Here is a 20,014-nt window from a genome sequence, read left to right as displayed (position 1 = left end):
AGATTCCTGAGCGTTGTTATTTGCTGTACAGGAGTCTGCGCTCTTGTGTTATCCCTTGGCAATACCCTGTTAGTGCAGGCCGTCTCATGACCTCATTTCATGTTGGCCGGTGCGGTTAACGATGGCCATAAATCCCAGACCCACAGTGGCTTTTCCTAAAGTCACACTGCGGTGCTGGGATTCGTGGCCTTGTGCAGTAAATATGTTCGCCGCTCACACATGTCCTTACACCTGCTTCAGACTGGGCGGCCTCAGCTGATCCCTTATCGCATGCCGCGGCCATGAGGCCGCACAGTCAGAAGAAGGCGGAAGGAGGGGAGTGAAAACAGGGGAACATATGCACTGCTCGTGCCCATCAATCACACCCTCGCAGTCAAAATATATGAGACAACGGGGGGCGTTGTGTCGGGCAGGGGGGACGCACAGGCACAGCCAGCCAACCAATGATGTCAGGAGACGGGCAGCGCTAACAATGGGGGTGCTGCGTGTCATTAAAAAGGAAAGTCACACCTCAGGGACATTGTAATGGTCTGTAATGAGACACATTTTGTACTTGTTGAGTTCCACGTGTGCAAGGAGAAAAAGTCAGCCACCTTGTACAAATGCAGCAGTACTGCTGTACAAGGTGGCTGTTATACATAGAAACACCTGGGGGGGTGGGGGGCAGGCTCCCTTCAATTTCAGTTCATGTGCCTGCGTGGCGTTTGCAGGTCACGTTGCAAGCTACACAGCAGGGGAACAGCTGGCGTTGCTGAACCCCACTGACACATTGACTGGTGTTTTTCTCTGTGCACATTGCATGTCCGGGCAAAAACTAGCGGTGTTAGAGCCCAGGGTCAGCAGGAGGAGGAGGAGAGGAGCAAAGTGTAGGCCGAAGCCTGCACTGGTGGCAGCTTTTGGTCGGTTGTGCCAGCGTGGCTTGTGCTGGACACGATGCCGGCTACACAGCGGGGGAACAGCTGGCGGTGCTGAACCCCACTAACACATTGGCTGGTGTTTTTCTCTGTGCAGCTAGCATGTCCGGGCAGAAACTGGCGTTGTTTGAGCCCAGGGTCAGCAGGAGGAGGAGAGGAGCAAAGTGTAGGCCGAAGCCTGCACTGGTGGCAGCTTTTGTTCTGTTGTGCCAGCGTGGCTTGTGCTGGACACGTTGCCGACTACACAGCAGGGGAACAGCTGGCGGTGCTGAACCCCACTAACACATTGGCTGGTGTTTTTCTCTGTGCAGCTAGCATTTCCGGGCAAAAACTAGCGGTGTTTGAGCCCAGGGTCAGCAGGAGGAGTAGAGGAGCAGAGTGTAGGCCGAAGCCTAGTTGAACCAATTTCAAAGGTTACCTTTAACCCCCCCCTCAGGTGTTGCAAGGTACAAGAGCCACACCTTGAACAGCATTAATGATGCACAAGTCAAAGGTTGCTCTATTTAATTTTGCTCCTTGCACACGCTGAATTAAACACGTACACTATTTAGCCCATTATACTGTCAAACAGTTGTGGAGGCGTGACTTGTCTTTTTAAGGAGACGCAGCACAGGTGTCAAAATTTGCACCTAGGTACTGGGCGCAGATTCCTGAGCGTTGTTATTTGCTGTACAGGAGTCTGCGCTCTTGTGTTATCCCTTGGCAATACCCTGTTAGTGCAGGCCGTCTCATGACCTCATTTCATGTTGGCCGGTGCGGTTAACGATGGCCATAAATCCCAGACCCACAGTGGCTTTTCCTAAAGTCACACTGCGGTGCTGGGATTCGTGGCCTTGTGCAGTAAATATGTTCGCCGCTCACACATGTCCTTACACCTGCTTCAGACTGGGCGGCCTCAGCTGATCCCTTATCGCATGCCGCGGCCATGAGGCCGCACAGTCAGAAGAAGGCGGAAGGAGGGGAGTGAAAACAGGGGAACATATGCACTGCTCGTGCCCATCAATCACACCCTCGCAGTCAAAATATATGAGACAACGGGGGGCGTTGTGTCGGGCAGGGGGGACGCACAGGCACAGCCAGCCAACCAATGATGTCAGGAGACGGGCAGCGCTAACAATGGGGGTGCTGCGTGTCATTAAAAAGGAAAGTCACACCTCAGGGACATTGTAATGGTCTGTAATGAGACACATTTTGTACTTGTTGAGTTCCACGTGTGCAAGGAGAAAAAGTCAGCCACCTTGTACAAATGCAGCAGTACTGCTGTACAAGGTGGCTGTTATACATAGAAACACCTGGGGGGGTGGGGGGCAGGCTCCCTTCAATTTCAGTTCATGTGCCTGCGTGGCGTTTGCAGGTCACGTTGCAAGCTACACAGCAGGGGAACAGCTGGCGTTGCTGAACCCCACTGACACATTGACTGGTGTTTTTCTCTGTGCACATTGCATGTCCGGGCAAAAACTAGCGGTGTTAGAGCCCAGGGTCAGCAGGAGGAGGAGGAGAGGAGCAAAGTGTAGGCCGAAGCCTGCACTGGTGGCAGCTTTTGGTCGGTTGTGCCAGCGTGGCTTGTGCTGGACACGATGCCGGCTACACAGCGGGGGAACAGCTGGCGGTGCTGAACCCCACTAACACATTGGCTGGTGTTTTTCTCTGTGCAGCTAGCATGTCCGGGCAGAAACTGGCGTTGTTTGAGCCCAGGGTCAGCAGGAGGAGGAGAGGAGCAAAGTGTAGGCCGAAGCCTGCACTGGTGGCAGCTTTTGTTCTGTTGTGCCAGCGTGGCTTGTGCTGGACACGTTGCCGACTACACAGCAGGGGAACAGCTGGCGGTGCTGAACCCCACTAACACATTGGCTGGTGTTTTTCTCTGTGCAGCTAGCATTTCCGGGCAAAAACTAGCGGTGTTTGAGCCCAGGGTCAGCAGGAGGAGTAGAGGAGCAGAGTGTAGGCCGAAGCCTAGTTGAACCAATTTCAAAGGTTACCTTTAACCCCCCCCTCAGGTGTTGCAAGGTACAAGAGCCACACCTTGAACAGCATTAATGATGCACAAGTCAAAGGTTGCTCTATTTAATTTTGCTCCTTGCACACGCTGAATTAAACACGTACACTATTTAGCCCATTATACTGTCAAACAGTTGTGGAGGCGTGACTTGTCTTTTTAAGGAGACGCAGCACAGGTGTCAAAATTTGCACCTAGGTACTGGGCGCAGATTCCTGAGCGTTGTTATTTGCTGTACAGGAGTCTGCGCTCTTGTGTTATCCCTTGGCAATACCCTGTTAGTGCAGGCCGTCTCATGACCTCATTTCATGTTGGCCGGTGCGGTTAACGATGGCCATAAATCCCAGACCCACAGTGGCTTTTCCTAAAGTCACACTGCGGTGCTGGGATTCGTGGCCTTGTGCAGTAAATATGTTCGCCGCTCACACATGTCCTTACACCTGCTTCAGACTGGGCGGCCTCAGCTGATCCCTTATCGCATGCCGCGGCCATGAGGCCGCACAGTCAGAAGAAGGCGGAAGGAGGGGAGTGAAAACAGGGGAACATATGCACTGCTCGTGCCCATCAATCACACCCTCGCAGTCAAAATATATGAGACAACGGGGGGCGTTGTGTCGGGCAGGGGGGACGCACAGGCACAGCCAGCCAACCAATGATGTCAGGAGACGGGCAGCGCTAACAATGGGGGTGCTGCGTGTCATTAAAAAGGAAAGTCACACCTCAGGGACATTGTAATGGTCTGTAATGAGACACATTTTGTACTTGTTGAGTTCCACGTGTGCAAGGAGAAAAAGTCAGCCACCTTGTACAAATGCAGCAGTACTGCTGTACAAGGTGGCTGTTATACATAGAAACACCTGGGGGGGTGGGGGGCAGGCTCCCTTCAATTTCAGTTCATGTGCCTGCGTGGCGTTTGCAGGTCACGTTGCAAGCTACACAGCAGGGGAACAGCTGGCGTTGCTGAACCCCACTGACACATTGACTGGTGTTTTTCTCTGTGCACATTGCATGTCCGGGCAAAAACTAGCGGTGTTAGAGCCCAGGGTCAGCAGGAGGAGGAGGAGAGGAGCAAAGTGTAGGCCGAAGCCTGCACTGGTGGCAGCTTTTGGTCGGTTGTGCCAGCGTGGCTTGTGCTGGACACGATGCCGGCTACACAGCGGGGGAACAGCTGGCGGTGCTGAACCCCACTAACACATTGGCTGGTGTTTTTCTCTGTGCAGCTAGCATGTCCGGGCAGAAACTGGCGTTGTTTGAGCCCAGGGTCAGCAGGAGGAGGAGAGGAGCAAAGTGTAGGCCGAAGCCTGCACTGGTGGCAGCTTTTGTTCTGTTGTGCCAGCGTGGCTTGTGCTGGACACGTTGCCGACTACACAGCAGGGGAACAGCTGGCGGTGCTGAACCCCACTAACACATTGGCTGGTGTTTTTCTCTGTGCAGCTAGCATTTCCGGGCAAAAACTAGCGGTGTTTGAGCCCAGGGTCAGCAGGAGGAGTAGAGGAGCAGAGTGTAGGCCGAAGCCTAGTTGAACCAATTTCAAAGGTTACCTTTAACCCCCCCCTCAGGTGTTGCAAGGTACAAGAGCCACACCTTGAACAGCATTAATGATGCACAAGTCAAAGGTTGCTCTATTTAATTTTGCTCCTTGCACACGCTGAATTAAACACGTACACTATTTAGCCCATTATACTGTCAAACAGTTGTGGAGGCGTGACTTGTCTTTTTAAGGAGACGCAGCACAGGTGTCAAAATTTGCACCTAGGTACTGGGCGCAGATTCCTGAGCGTTGTTATTTGCTGTACAGGAGTCTGCGCTCTTGTGTTATCCCTTGGCAATACCCTGTTAGTGCAGGCCGTCTCATGACCTCATTTCATGTTGGCCGGTGCGGTTAACGATGGCCATAAATCCCAGACCCACAGTGGCTTTTCCTAAAGTCACACTGCGGTGCTGGGATTCGTGGCCTTGTGCAGTAAATATGTTCGCCGCTCACACATGTCCTTACACCTGCTTCAGACTGGGCGGCCTCAGCTGATCCCTTATCGCATGCCGCGGCCATGAGGCCGCACAGTCAGAAGAAGGCGGAAGGAGGGGAGTGAAAACAGGGGAACATATGCACTGCTCGTGCCCATCAATCACACCCTCGCAGTCAAAATATATGAGACAACGGGGGGCGTTGTGTCGGGCAGGGGGGACGCACAGGCACAGCCAGCCAACCAATGATGTCAGGAGACGGGCAGCGCTAACAATGGGGGTGCTGCGTGTCATTAAAAAGGAAAGTCACACCTCAGGGACATTGTAATGGTCTGTAATGAGACACATTTTGTACTTGTTGAGTTCCACGTGTGCAAGGAGAAAAAGTCAGCCACCTTGTACAAATGCAGCAGTACTGCTGTACAAGGTGGCTGTTATACATAGAAACACCTGGGGGGGTGGGGGGCAGGCTCCCTTCAATTTCAGTTCATGTGCCTGCGTGGCGTTTGCAGGTCACGTTGCAAGCTACACAGCAGGGGAACAGCTGGCGTTGCTGAACCCCACTGACACATTGACTGGTGTTTTTCTCTGTGCACATTGCATGTCCGGGCAAAAACTAGCGGTGTTAGAGCCCAGGGTCAGCAGGAGGAGGAGGAGAGGAGCAAAGTGTAGGCCGAAGCCTGCACTGGTGGCAGCTTTTGGTCGGTTGTGCCAGCGTGGCTTGTGCTGGACACGATGCCGGCTACACAGCGGGGGAACAGCTGGCGGTGCTGAACACCACTAACACATTGGCTGGTGTTTTTCTCTGTGCAGCTAGCATGTCCGGGCAGAAACTGGCGTTGTTTGAGCCCAGGGTCAGCAGGAGGAGGAGAGGAGCAAAGTGTAGGCCGAAGCCTGCACTGGTGGCAGCTTTTGTTCTGTTGTGCCAGCGTGGCTTGTGCTGGACACGTTGCCGACTACACAGCAGGGGAACAGCTGGCGGTGCTGAACCCCACTAACACATTGGCTGGTGTTTTTCTCTGTGCAGCTAGCATTTCCGGGCAAAAACTAGCGGTGTTTGAGCCCAGGGTCAGCAGGAGGAGTAGAGGAGCAGAGTGTAGGCCGAAGCCTAGTTGAACCAATTTCAAAGGTTACCTTTAACCCCCCCTCAGGTGTTGCAAGGTACAAGAGCCACACCTTGAACAGCATTAATGATGCACAAGTCAAAGGTTGCTCTATTTAATTTTGCTCCTTGCACACGCTGAATTAAACACGTACACTATTTAGCCCATTATACTGTCAAACAGTTGTGGAGGCGTGACTTGTCTTTTTAACGAGACGCAGCACAGGTGTCAAAATTTGCACCTAGGTACTGGGCGCAGATTCCTGAGCGTTGTTATTTGCTGTACAGGAGTCTGCGCTATTGTGATCCCTTGGCCATGCGCTGTGAGCGCTTCCTGTCTTCTGACCTCATTTCATGTCGGCCGTTGCGGTTAGCGATGGACATGAATCCCAGACCCACAGTGTGTTTTTAAAAAATCACACTGCGGTGCTGGGATTTGTGCCCTGGTGCACTAAATATGTTTGCCGCTCACACATGTCCTTACACCTGCTTCAGACTGGGCGGCCTCATCTGATCCCTTATCGCCTGCCGCGGCCATGAGGACACCCAGTCTGAAGAAGGCGGAAGGAGATGAGTGAACACAGGCAAACATATGCACTGCACATGCCCATCAATCACACCCTCGCTGTCCAAAAAAATAAGACACCGAGGGCCGTTGTTTCGAGCAGGGGAGATGCACAGGCGCAGCCAGCTAACCAATGATGTCAAAAGACGGGAAGCGCTAACAAGGGTGGTGCTGCGTGTCATTACAAAGGAAAGTCACACCTCAGGGACATTGTAATGGTCTCTAATGAGACACATTTTGTACGTGTTGAGTTCCACGTGGGCAAGGAGAAAAAGTCAGTCACCTCGTACAAATGCAGCAGTACTGCTGTACAAGGTGGCTGATATACATAGAAACACCTGTGGGTGGGGGGCAGGCTCCCTTCAATTTCAGTTCATGTGCCTGCGTGGCGTTTGCAGGTCACGTTGCAAGCTACACAGCAGGGGAACAGCTGGCGTTGCTGAACCCCACTGACACATTGACTGGTGTTTTTCTCTGTGCACATTGCATGTCCGGGCAAAAACTAGCGGTGTTAGAGCCCAGGGTCAGCAGGAGGAGGAGGAGAGGAGCAAAGTGTAGGCCGAAGCCTGCACTGGTGGCAGCTTTTGGTCGGTTGTGCCAGCGTGGCTTGTGCTGGACACGATGCCGACTACACAGCAGGGGAACAGCTGGCGGTGCTGAACCCCACTAACACATTGGCTGGTGTTTTTCTCTGTGCAGCTAGCATTTCCGGGCAAAAACTAGCGGTGTTTGAGCCCAGGGTCAGCAGGAGGAGTAGAGGAGCAGAGTGTAGGCCGAAGCCTAGTTGAACCAATTTCAAAGGTTACCTTTAACCCCCCCCTCAGGTGTTGCAAGGTACAAGAGCCACACCTTGTGCAGCATTAATGCTGCACAAGTAAAAGGTTGCTCTATTTGTTTTGCTCCTTGCACACGCTGACTAAAACACGTACACTATTTAGCCCATTATACTGTCAAACAGTTGTGGAGGCGTGACTTGTCTTTTTAACGAGACGCAGCACAGGTGTAAAAATTTGCACCTAGGTACTGGGCGCAGATTCCTGAGCGTTGTTATTTGCTGTACAGGAGTCTGCGCTATTGTGATCCCTTGGCCATGCGCTGTGAGCGCTTCCTGTCTTCTGACCTCATTTCATGTCGGCCGTTGCGGTTAGCGATGGACATGAATCCCAGACCCACAGTGTGTTTTCAAAAAATCACACTGCGTGGCTGGGATTCGTGGCCTTGTGCAGTAAATAGGTTTGCCGCTTACACATGTCCTTACACCTGCTCCAGACTGGGCGGCCTCAGCTGATCCCTTATCGCCTACCACGGCCAGGAGGCCGCACAGTCTGAAGAAGGCGGAAGGAGATGAGTTAAGACAGGCGAACATATGCACTGCTCGTGCCCATAAACCACACCCTCGCTGACAAAATAAATATGACAACGAGGGGCGTTGTTTCTAGCAGGGCGGATGCACAGGCGCAGCCAGCTAACCATGATGACAAAAGACGGGAAACGCTACCAAGGGGGGTGCTGCGTATCATTACAAAGGAAAGTCACACCTCAGGGACAGTGGAATGGTCTCAATGAGACACATTTTGTACGTGTTGAGTTCCACGTGGGCAAGGAGAAAAAGTCAGCCACCTTGTACAAATGCAGCAGTACTGCTGTACTAGGTGGCTGTTATACATAGAAACACCTGGGGGGGTGGGGCCAGGTTCCCTTTAATTTCAGTTCATGTGCCTGCGTGGCGTTTGCAGGTCACGTTGCCGGCTACACAGCAGGGGAACAGCTGGCGTTGCTGAACCCCACTAACACATTGGCTGGTGTTTTTCTCTGTGCAGCTAGCACTTCCGGGCAAAAACTAGCGGTGTTTGAGCCCAGGGTCAGCAGGAGGAGGAGAGGAGCAGAGTGTAGGCCGAAGCCTGCACTGGTGGCAGCTTTTGTTCTGTTGTGCCAGCGTGGCTTGTGCTGGACACGTTGCCGACTACACAGCAGGGGAACAGCTGGCGGTGCTGAACCCCACTGACACATCACCTAGTCTTTTTTTCTGTGTAGACAACACTTCCAGGTGGCAACTGACAGTGTTGAAACCCAGGGAATCAAAGAGGAGCAGAGTGTAGGCCGAAGCCTGCAGTGGAGCAAGTTGAAAGGGAACCTTTAACCCCCCCCCCCCCAGGCATTTGTTGCTGAAAGAGCCATCTTGTACAGCAGTAATACTGCACATGGAAAATGGTGGCTCCGAAAATTATGCTCCTTGCAAACGCTGAAGTACACACTCATATAATGTGTCCCCTCACACCGTCAAACCATCCCGGAAGTGGGACTTTCCTTTGTAATGTGACACAGCACAGCCGTCATTCCAACCCCCTTGGTGCCGGGCACCACCTCCTCAACGTTGTTTGGTTCTGTCACGGAGCCCGCACTGTAATGTTATCCCTTGGCCATGCACAGTTAGCGGTGCCCGTCTTCTGACATCATGTAGGTGTCAGGCTGGCAGTGCCTGTGCGTCCAAGCTGCCCGAGATCCAACCTTGCAGTGTCATCTAATGTAGTCCCACTGCGGGCCAGGGATCCATGGGCATGCGCAGTGCATATCATCGCCTCTCACTCACCTCCTTCCTGCTTCTTCAGACTGTGCGGCGTCACGGCCGTGGCATGCTATTAGGGATCAGCTGACGCCGCCTAGTCTGAAGAAGCGTGAAGAAGGGGAGTGAGAGGCTAGTATATGCACTGCGCATGGCCATGGATACCAGGCCCACTGTGGGATCACATTAGACGACACTGCGAGGTGTGATTTCGGGCAGCGTGGACGCACAGGCGCAGCCAGGACGACAACAAATGATGTCAGAGGACGGGCAGCGCAAACTGTGCATGGCCAAGGGATAACATAACAGCGCAGGGTCCATGACGGAATCAAACAACGCTAAGGAGGCAGCGCACGGTGCCAAGGGGGTAGCAATGACGGCTGTGCTGCGTCACATTACAAAGGAAAGTCCCACCTCCGGGACGGTTGGACGGTGTGAGGGGACACATTACATGAGTGTGTAGTTCAGCGTTTGCAAGGAGCATAATTTCAAGAGCGACCTTTCCCTTGTGCAGTATTAGTGCTGCACATGGTGGCTCTTTCAGTAACAAACGCCTAGGGGGGGGGGGGGACAGGTCCCCTTACATTTTAGTTGTGCCAGCGTGGCGGTCGCATGACACGTTGCCGGATACACAGCTGGGGATCAGCTGACGTTACTGAACCCCAATAACAGAGGAGCGACTGTTGACTGTGCACACAGCACTTCCAGGCACCAACTGGCGGTGTTAGAGCCCAGGGACAGCAGGAGGAGCAGATTGGAGGTATTGCCGCACACACAGCTGGGGATCAGCTGACGTTACTGAACCCCAATAACAGAGGAGCGACTGTTGACTGTGCACACAGCACTTCCAGGCACCAACTGGCGGTGTTAGAGCCCAGGGACAGCAGGAGGAGCAGAGGAACAGAGTGTAGGCCGAAGCCTGATTGGAGCAAGTTGAAAGGAAACCTTTAACCCCCCCCCCCAAGACGTTTGTAGCTGAAAGAGCCATGTTGTGCAGCACTAAGGATGCAAAAGGAAAAGGTTGCTCTTTTAATTATGCTCCTTGCAAACACCGAAGTAAACACTAAAAATGTGTCCCTTTATACCGTTAAACCGTTCCGGAGGTGCGAATTTCCTTCGTAATGGGACACAGCACAGCTGTCATTCCTATCCCCTTGATGCCGTGCGCTGCCTCCTCAGCGTTGTTTTAAGCTGCCACGGAGCCTGCGCTGTTCTGTTAGCCCTTGGCCATGCCCAATTAGCGCTGCCTGTCTTCTGACATAATTTGGTGTCAGGCTGTCAGTGCCTGTGCGTCCACGCTGCTCCAGATCCCACCTCGCAGTCTCATCTAACGTAATCCCACTGCGGGCCTTGGAACCATGGGCATGCACAGTGCATAACCTCGACTCTCACTCCCCTCCTTCCCTCTTCTTCAGACTGTGCGGTGTCACGGCCGTGGCATGCTAGGGATCAGCTGACGGCGCACAGTCTAAAGAAGGCGGAGGGAAATGAGCGAGAGCCCGAGGGGAAGATATGCACTGCGCATGCCCATGGATCCCAGGCCCGCAGTGTGACTCAATCAGAAGACACTGCGAGGCGGGATCTCGGGCACCGCGGCCGCACAGGCGCAGCCAGCCTGACACCAAATTATGTCAGAAGACAGGCAGCACAAATAGGGCATGCCCAAGGGATAACAGAACAGCGCAGGCTCCGTGACAGCTTAAAACAACGCTGAGGAGGCAGCGCATGGCACCAAGGGGGTAGGAATGACGGCTGTGCTGCGTCACATTACGAAGGAAAGTCCCAGCTCCGGGACGGTATAACGGTATCAGTGAACACATTTTATAAGTGTTAAGTTCTGCGTGTGCAAAGAGCTAAAAAAAAAGAGCTACCTTTTCCTTGTGCAGCATTACTGCTGCACAAGATGGCTCTTTCAGTAACAAACGACGGGGGGGGGGGGGGGGACAGGTTCCCTTACATTTAGGTTGTTGTGCCAGCGTGGCGGTCGCAGGACACATTGCCGGCTACACAGCTGGGGATCAGCTGACGTTACTGAAACCCAATAACACTGGGTCGTATGTTTTTACTGTGCAGCCTGCACTTCTGAGCCGCAACTGGCGGTGTTGGAGCCCAGGAATAGCAGTTCAGGTGGTAGAAAGATGAACACAGCAGGAGACCTGGATGACACCCAATTACTTAATCAGGCAGAGGAGTGGCAAATTCCTGCGAGATCCAGGCCTGGTTCATTTTCAGGAAAGTAAGCCGGTCAACGTTATCGGAGGATAGTCGCATGCGACGGTCTGTTAGTACACCACCTGCGGCACTAAAGACACGTTCCGATAAGACACTAGCCGCAGGGCAAGCCAGCACCTCCAATGCATACTGGCTTAGCTCTGGCCATGTATCCAGCTTAGAGACCCAAAACTTGAACGGGGAAGAGCCGTCTGGGAGTACAGTAAGAGGGCAAGCCATGTAGTCTGTCACCATCTGACGGAACCGTTGCCTCCTGCTGACTGGAGCCGCCGGTGATGGTGTAGACATTTGGGGCGGGCACACAAAAGTGTGCCAGAGTTGTGCCATACTGGGCTTGCCTTGGGCAGAGGCACTGCTTCTGCTCCCTCTTTGGGCAGAGCCTCCCCCACTGCCTCGACGCACTGAGCTGCTTTGTAAAGCACTAGCAGCACTCCTCTCAGTTGGACAGGAGAAGATGATGGAATTCACCAGTGTGTCGTGGTACTCCCGCAATTTACGCTCCCGGGTCAACGCAGGGATGAGGTTTTGGACGTTGTCCCGGTAGCGAGGATCGAGGAGGGTGAACACCCAATAATCAGGCATGTTGAGAATGTGGTCGATGCAGCGGTCGTTTCTCAGGCACTGCAGCATGAAATCCACCATGTGCTGCAGAGTGCCAACCGGCCCAGAAACGCTGTCCCCTGCTTGAGACATGATCTCTGCCCGCTCGTCATCACCCCACCCTCGCTGTACACACTGACCACTGGACAATTGTGTCGCTCCCTCCTCTGGACGGAGCTCTTCCTCCTCCATTGACTCCTCCTCATCCTCCTCACAAATTGGCCCCTGCGTACCCCTTTGTGAGGAACCACGTGGCGCTGACTCTCCAGAAGCTGATGGAAAAGGTGACTCCTCATCCTCCACCTCTTCCACCACATCATCCCTTAACCCTTGCAAAGTTTGCTGAAGCAGGCAGATAAGGGGGACAGTCATGCTGACTAGTGCATCATCTGCACTTGCCATCCGCGTGGAATAATCAAAAGGACGCAAAACCTGGCAGACGTCCTTCATAGTGGCCCACTCTGTGGTTGTGAAGTCTGATCGGCGCTGACTGCGACTTCTTTGCGCCTGATGCAGCTGGTACTCCATAACTGCTTGCTGCTGCTCACACAACCGCTCCAACATATGTAACGTGGAATTCCACCGGGTAGGTAGGTCACATATGATGCGGTGTTCCGGAAGGCGGAATCGGCGCTGCAGAGCAGCAATGCGGGATCTGGCCAAGCTGGAACGCCGCAAGTGAGCACACTCTAGGCGGACCTTGTGCAGCAGGGCATCAAGATCCGGATAGTCCCTCAGAAAACTCTGCACAACCAAATTGAGCACATGTGCCAGACATGGGATGTGAGTGAGGTTGCCAAGGGCCAAAGCTGCCACCAGATTTCGGCCATTGTCACACACTACCATGCCTGGCTGGAGATTCGCTGGCAGTAACCACACATCGCTCTCCTGCTTTATGGCATTCCAGAGCTCCTGCGCTGTGTGGCTTCGATGCCCCAATGAAACTAGTTTCAAGACGGCCTGCTGACGTTTTGCCACGGCTGTGCTCATGTCGGTCATAGGTAAACGTTCACGGGTCCATGTGGGGGTGGACTGTGACGGATCCTGCAGAGAGGAATCAGAGGAACTGGTGTAAGAGGAGGAGTCGATGCGTACAGACTGGATTCCTGCAATCCTTGGAGTGGGCAGGACACGTCCTGCGCCACTCGCACGATCTGTACCTGGCTCAACAACATTAACCCAATGGGCAGTGAGGGAAACATATCGCCCCTGTCCATGCTGACTGGTCCACGCATCGGTGGTGAGGTGGACCTTGCTACTGACGGCGTTCAGTAGCGCATGTTTTATGTTTGCCTCAACATGCCTGTGCAGGGCAGGGACAGCCTGCCTGCTGAAGTAAAAGCGGCTGGGCACCTTGTACTGTGGGACTGCCAATGCCATCAAGTCACGGAAGCTGTCAGTCTCCACCAGCCTGAACGAGAGCATTTCCAGGGACAACAGTTTGGCAATGCCTGCATTCAGAGCCTGTGCTCGGGGGTGGTTGGCCGAGAATGCCCGCCTTTTCTCCCATGCCTGTACTACCGATGGCTGTAGAGTAGACTGGGAGTGTGAGGATGACTGGGAAGGTGGTGCTGTGGGTGGAATTACACAAGGTCTCTGGGAGGAAGCAAAACCAGCTGTGCGTGAGCTGGAGGAAGAGGCAACACGAGCTGAAGAGGTGGTAGCTGCCGCTGTTGGTTGGCCTACATCTTCAGTGTGTTTCTGTAACTCCACCGCGTGCCTGGTCCGCACATGTTTCCACATATTTGTGGTATTGAGGTTGCTGACATTTTTCCCTCTTTTTACTTTATGATGACACAGCTTGCATTTGACAAAACAAATGTCATCTGCAACTGTGTCAAAAAAGGACCAGGCACTGCAAGTCTTGGGAGCGCCCTTTTTGGCTTTGGAAAGAGACAGGCTCCTAACGGGTGCCAAAGTGGAGGCTACAGGCTCCGCAGTCTTCCCCCTCCCTCTCCCTCTTTGGCCCGTAAGAGGAAGCTCTTCCTCTGAGCTGCTCCCACCACCTTCCTGTTCCTCACGCCACGATGGGTCAAGGACCTCATCATCTCCACTACCCTCTGCCACCAACTGCTCCTCCTGGGTAGTCTCAGCAGCACAGTACGCACGAGAAAGCGGCACCTGAGTTTCATCATCAGATGCGTACTGCGCTGTGGTCACCGGAGGCACTGGCCCACCTGCCTCTTCAGAGTCAGAGAGATAAAGCTTTTGGGCATCACTGCACACTGCCTCTTCTTCCATTTCTCCAATGCTGCTTGGCTGGCCCCCTGTTTCCAAGCCAAGAGATTCAGAGAACAGAAGTAGAGACGGCTCCTGTCCTGGGCTCTCTGACTGCCTGGCCAATTTGGCAGGTGGTGAAGAGACAGATGGCTGCTCTCCAGTGCTCTGTGCCTGAGAGGATGTGGCACTAACTGAAGTCGATGCCGAGGCGTTAGCTGCCATCCACCCGACAACGGCTTCAATTTGGTCTTCACGCAGCAGCGGTGCACGGCGCTCTCCGACAAAGCTGCGCATGAAGGACTGTTCCCTGCTGAAACTGAGTGACGACGAGTCACCGGCGCCCGCAGCAGGCACAGAATCACCACGTCCTCTCCCTGCTCCTCTCCCTGCTCCGCGCCCACGCCCACGTGCCTTACTCCCTGCCCTCTTCATCTTGGTTGACAGATAAAGATAAGCAGAAAAGTACTAAGGCCTTAGTGTGCTTATTCCTGTAATGCTCCTCCTAACAGGTGTAAGAAACACTAATGTTGTAAATTGTGGACTAAACTTTATTATTTTTCAAATGTGGCCTACACAAGTGTAAGTTGTGTTTGGTGAACTTAACCTTTTTTTTGGTGCAGATCGGGCTACAGAGCTAGTTTAAATCACACGGAGACCGTGCAGACAGCCGTAAACGGCGCTGCAAGGCCAAGAAACCCTCCTCTAGGTTTTCCTATATAGTGTTTTTCCACTATTTAGCTGGATACAAGTGGAAAGACACTAATAGGAATTTTTTTTTTCAAATTTTAAACTGGCTGCACTATTTGAAAAAAAGGAAATTGTTTTTCAAGGTATGAGGCAGTAACGCACCCTGAGCTGAATCCAACCGGCTATGGCTGCACACAGACTACAGGGCGAGCTGCGCTCACACAGAGACCGTGCAGACAGCCGTAAACGGCGCTGCAAGGCCCCCAAAAAAACCTCTAGGTTATCCTATGTAGTGTTTTTCCACAATTGAGCTGGAGACTGGTGGAAAGACACTAATAGGAATTTTTTTTTTTTTCAAATTTTAAACAGGCTGCACTATTTGAAAAAAAGGAAAATTTTTCTCAAGGTATGAGCCAGTAACGAACCCTGAGCTGAATCCAACCGGCTATGGCTGCACACAGACTACAGGGCGAGCTGGGCTCACACGGAGACCGTGCAGACAGCCGTAAACGGCGCTGCAAGGCCAAAAAACCCTCCTCTAGGTTATCCTATATAGTGTTTTTCCACTATTTAGCTGGATACGAGTGGAAAGACACTAATAGGAATTTTTTTTTTCAAATTTTAAACAGGCTGCACTATTTGAAAAAAAGGAAAATTTTTCTCAAGGTATGAGCCAGTAACGAACCCTGAGCTGAATCCAACCGGCTATGGCTGCACACAGACTACAGGGCGAGCTGGGCTCACACGGAGACCGTGCAGACAGCCGTAAACGGCGCTGCAAGGCCCAAAAACCCCCCTCTAGGTTATCCTATGTAGTGTTTTTCCACAATAGAGCTGGAGACTGGTGGAAAAACACTAATAGGAAATTTGAGAAAAAATGTGCAGCAGGCTGCACTAAGAGCAAAAAAGAACAACTGTGTGAGGCAGTGTGAACCCCCCCTGAGCTGAATACAACCGGGTATATGGCTGCACACAGACTACAGAGTGAGCTGCACACACACACACACACAGAGACCTTGCAGAACGCTGTTAAAACAGCGCTGCAAGGCAAGAGCAAGGTGAACAGTGAAGAACACACAGCGTTTTGCTAAATTAGCCTTTGGAAAGGAAAATAAAGCAATTAGCTAGCTCAACTGGCCCTCAGTTAGAACACAGCGTCCTGTCCCTAACTGAAATCACAGCAGAGTGAGCGCAAAATGGCGGCAGCGCTTTTTTATAGTGCAGAGTGACATCATTTCAGCAGCCAATCCCAGCCTTGCCAGTACTTACATGCCCACCATGCTAAACAGGATGTGCCCACACTTTCATTCATTCCTCATTGGCTGCTGCGTTCAATTTGAATTCTGGGAACTTCCGATTCCGGTATCCGATACGCGGGAAGTATCGGAATTCAGTATCGGAATTCCGATACCGCAAATATCGGCCGATACCCGATACTTGCGGTATCGGAATGCTCAACACTAGTGGTCAACTTTCAGCAGTAACCCTCCTAAACTGCCATGTCTTTATATAATGTTTGTGAGCAGTGATAATAATGAGGATTTGTCCCTCTGTATGAATAATCTCCCCATACATAGAAGTCTTATGAATAAATCTTTTATTTTTAAAGTTTCATGCTGAACTTGAAGATACAAGAAGTGTGACACCAGTTACCGGAGGTAAGGAGCTATATTTGATATATAATAAATAAATAAAATATGTACTAAAAAGTAGCACATTTTTGTTTTTAGCATGTCGCTTTTTTAAATGCTGTATGCTCTGGGTATGGCAGCACGGTGGCGCAGTGGTTAGCACAGCAGCCTTGCAGCGCTGGGGTCCTGGGTTCTAATCCCACCCAGGACAACATCTGCAAAGAGTTGCGTGGGTTTCCTCCGGGTTCTCCGGTTTCCTCCCACATTCCAAAGACATACTGATAGGGATTCTAGATTGTGAGCCCCATTGGGGACAGTGATGATAATGTGTGCAAAACTGTAAAGCGCTGCGGAATATGTTAGCGCTATATAAAAATAAAGATTATTATGGCATTTTTTACATAGGCCTCTCTATTAAAGGGAACCTGTCACCCCGTTTTTTGAGATTGAGATATAAATACTGTTAAATAGGGCCTGTGCTGTGCGTTACTATGGTGTATGTAGTGTACCCTGATTCCCCACCTATGCTGAGAAATACATTACCAAAGTCGGCGTTTTCGCCTGTCAATCAGGCTGGTCTGGTCAGGTGGGCGTGTTCACAGCGTTCTTTTCTTCCCCAGGTTTCCGTTGGTGGCGTAGTGGTGTGCGCATGTCCAAGGTCCGGATTCCCTGTGCCCACGTGAAGACACAGCGCGCGATCTGCGCTGTCATTCCTTTCATCGGTGCGGGCGGCCATCTTCCTGGGGCCGCGCGTGCGCAGATGTAGTGCTCTGCTGCACGGGGCTTCAGGAAAATGGCCGCGGGATGCCGCGCGTGCGCAGAAGAGATCGCGGCGGCCATTTTCCCAAAGCCGAGTTTGCATCTCGGCTTTGGGAAAATGGCCGCCGCGATCTCTTCTGCGCACGCGCGGCATCCCGCGGCCATTTTCCTGAAGCCCCGTGCAGCAGAGCACTACATCTGCGCACGCGCGGCCCCAGGAAGATGGCCGCCCGCACCGATGAAAGGAATGACAGCGCAGATCGCGCGCTGTGTCTTCACGTGGGCACAGGGAATCCGGACCTTGGACATGCGCACACCACTACGCCACCAACGGAAACCTGGGGAAGAAAAGAACGCTGTGAACACGCCCACCTGACCAGACCAGCCTGATTGACAGGCGAAAACGCCGACTTTGGTAATGTATTTCTCAGCATAGGTGGGGAATCAGGGTACACTACATACACCATAGTAACGCACAGCACAGGCCCTATTTAACAGTATTTATATCTCAATCTCAAAAAACGGGGTGACAGGTTCCCTTTAAACTTGAAAAATGCATATTACAAATGGTTAAAAAAAAGTCACTAAAGATCCACCTTATGTTTTCTACAATTAATTTCAAAATAATGATAAAAAACCTCCACTAGTCAACAAAAGTGATAGTAAAAAAAGCAACTACTCTGTCATGTAAAAGTTATAGAAGGTACAAAAGTAATGAAATAAAACAAAACCATTAGGCCATGTTCACACCATCCTTTTTTTCATGCGGAATCGCCGCGATTTTCCAGCTGCGGGTCCGCAGCTGTTTTCCATGCAGGGTACATTACAATGTACCCTATGGAAAACAGGAACTGCTGTGCCCACATTGCGGAAAATCGCGAAAAAAGCCGCACTGAATAGCGGCGGTAAAAAAGAAGTACCATGTCACTTCTTTTTGCGGAACTGCAGCGGTTCTGCACCCATTGACCTCCATTGTGAGGTCAAACCCGCAGTAAAACCCGCAGATGAAAAAAATATCTGCGGGTTTTCTGCGGTTTGTGGTGCAGAACCGCTGCAGTGTGGCTGCCCCACGTGCCCCGATGCCACCCCCCCATGCTCCGATGCCACCCCCCCGTGCTCCGATGCCACCCCCCCGTGCTCCGACGCCCCCCCCGTGCCCTCATCTTCTCCCCTTATACTTACCCGGCCTCCCGATGTCCGTCCGGCCGTCTTCTCCCTGGGCGCCGCCATCTTGCAAAATGGCGGGCGCATGCGCAGTGCGCCCGCCGAATCTGCCGGCCGGCAGATTCGTTACAAAGTGCATTTTGATCACTGAGATATAACCTATCTCAGTGATCAAAATAAAAAAAATAGTAAATGACCCCCCCCCCCCCCCTTTGTCACCCACATAGGTAGGGACAATAAAAAAATTAAGAATTTTTTTTTCCACTAAGGTTAGAATAGGGTTAGGGTTAGGGGTAGGGTTAGGGGTAGGGTTAGGGGTAGGGGTAGGGTTAGGGGTAGGGGTAGGGTTAGGGGTAGGGATAGGGGTAGGGCTAGGGGTAAGGTTAGGGTTAGGGTTAGGGTATTTTCAGCCATTTTAACCCTAAAAAACTTCCTAGAAAACACACAGACTCTGCATAGAAAACTGCATCAAAAAACGCATCAAAAAACGCATCAAAAAACGCACCAAAAAAGTACCAAAAAAAGGACCTGCGTTTTCTGCCAAGAGCTGCGGTTTTTAGTCCTGAAAAAAAAGGAGGGAAATCAGGAACGTGTGAACATAGCCTTATATTAATAATGTTATTAATATTAATGTTCAATATGTTAATCTTTTTTAGATCCTACACAGTATGAAACATTTCTGAACTCGCGTTTAGATCATATGGAAGTGTCTGCGGTTGAGATGGTGACTGATCTTTGTCTACAGTACAAGTTAGTATTTAGTAAATACCTTGCAAAAAAAAAAAGATACAACAATATATTTGTTGTTTTTAAAACTCCCCATAGGACACAAAGATGGTAAAGCATTTCTCTCTAAAAAAATGTGCATTGTAAACGTTTAATTTGTAGTGCTGTTGCCTGTTGTGTCCACTTCTCCCTCCGTGCAGGGACATCGGCTTACTCACTGTCCCGGTCCTCAGCATGACCATCAGCATCTCCTGTCGCTGTGCACGCTGCACTGTTTCTCGGCGGCGTGCCTAGTGCACACACTACAGGTCTTAAAAGAAAGGGTAGTGTGCGCACATGGTAAATGCCCCCAGCTAAAAACTGGGAGGAATATACAGTAGTAATGTGTTCACCTGCAAGGTGTTTCTCCGAGAGACATCTAGTGTATAAGGCACCTTCCCCAATAGGAAGGTGCCTCAGCAAGCCCTATAGTTTGTGTTTACAGTGTGCAACTGTAATTTGCCAGGTCCCTGTTCCGAGTCTATTATTACTATTCCTGAGTTTATTACAAAGTTATTTCCGTATCTTGTGTCCCATTAGTCCAGTATAGTTTGCCCATGTTCCTCTTACGGCTTCGGCTGCATACTATTCCTGAAAGTTCACCTGCGGTATCTGTACCCAAACCCTTTTCCCGGTGTGGCCAGTCCAGTGTCCGTTGTTCCTTGTCTTAGTGCAAACAGCTCCAGAACTGTTCCTGATAGCTACGGGTCTTTAAAAGAACCTATCTTCTATATTCAACCTGTCCGTACAGTCCACCAATCTTCGGTTTCAGCTAGTCAGTGACCTCGGTCACATCTCCCAGTGTCAGCGAACCCAACCCCTGGGATCGGCAGCTACATTACCGATGCCCTCCT

General features: G+C 51.7%; 1 protein-coding gene across 1 annotated transcript in view; it reads left to right on the top strand.

Annotated features, from left to right (window-relative positions):
- LOC138680879 (allantoinase, mitochondrial-like) overlaps window positions 1–20,014 on the top strand; it is a 94,759-nt gene that overhangs the window by 64,561 nt on the left and 10,184 nt on the right. Inside the window, exons 6-7 of the mRNA XM_069768095.1 lie at window positions 16,451–16,499; window positions 19,052–19,145. Coding sequence (XP_069624196.1) covers window positions 16,451–16,499; window positions 19,052–19,145 — 143 coding nt within the window. The remainder of the gene's footprint in view (window positions 1–16,450; window positions 16,500–19,051; window positions 19,146–20,014) is intronic.

Source organism: Ranitomeya imitator, chromosome 5, assembly GCF_032444005.1.
Source record: "Ranitomeya imitator isolate aRanImi1 chromosome 5, aRanImi1.pri, whole genome shotgun sequence".
Taxonomy (NCBI): domain Eukaryota; kingdom Metazoa; phylum Chordata; class Amphibia; order Anura; family Dendrobatidae; genus Ranitomeya; species Ranitomeya imitator.
This window is presented reverse-complemented; position numbering and strand designations above follow the sequence as displayed.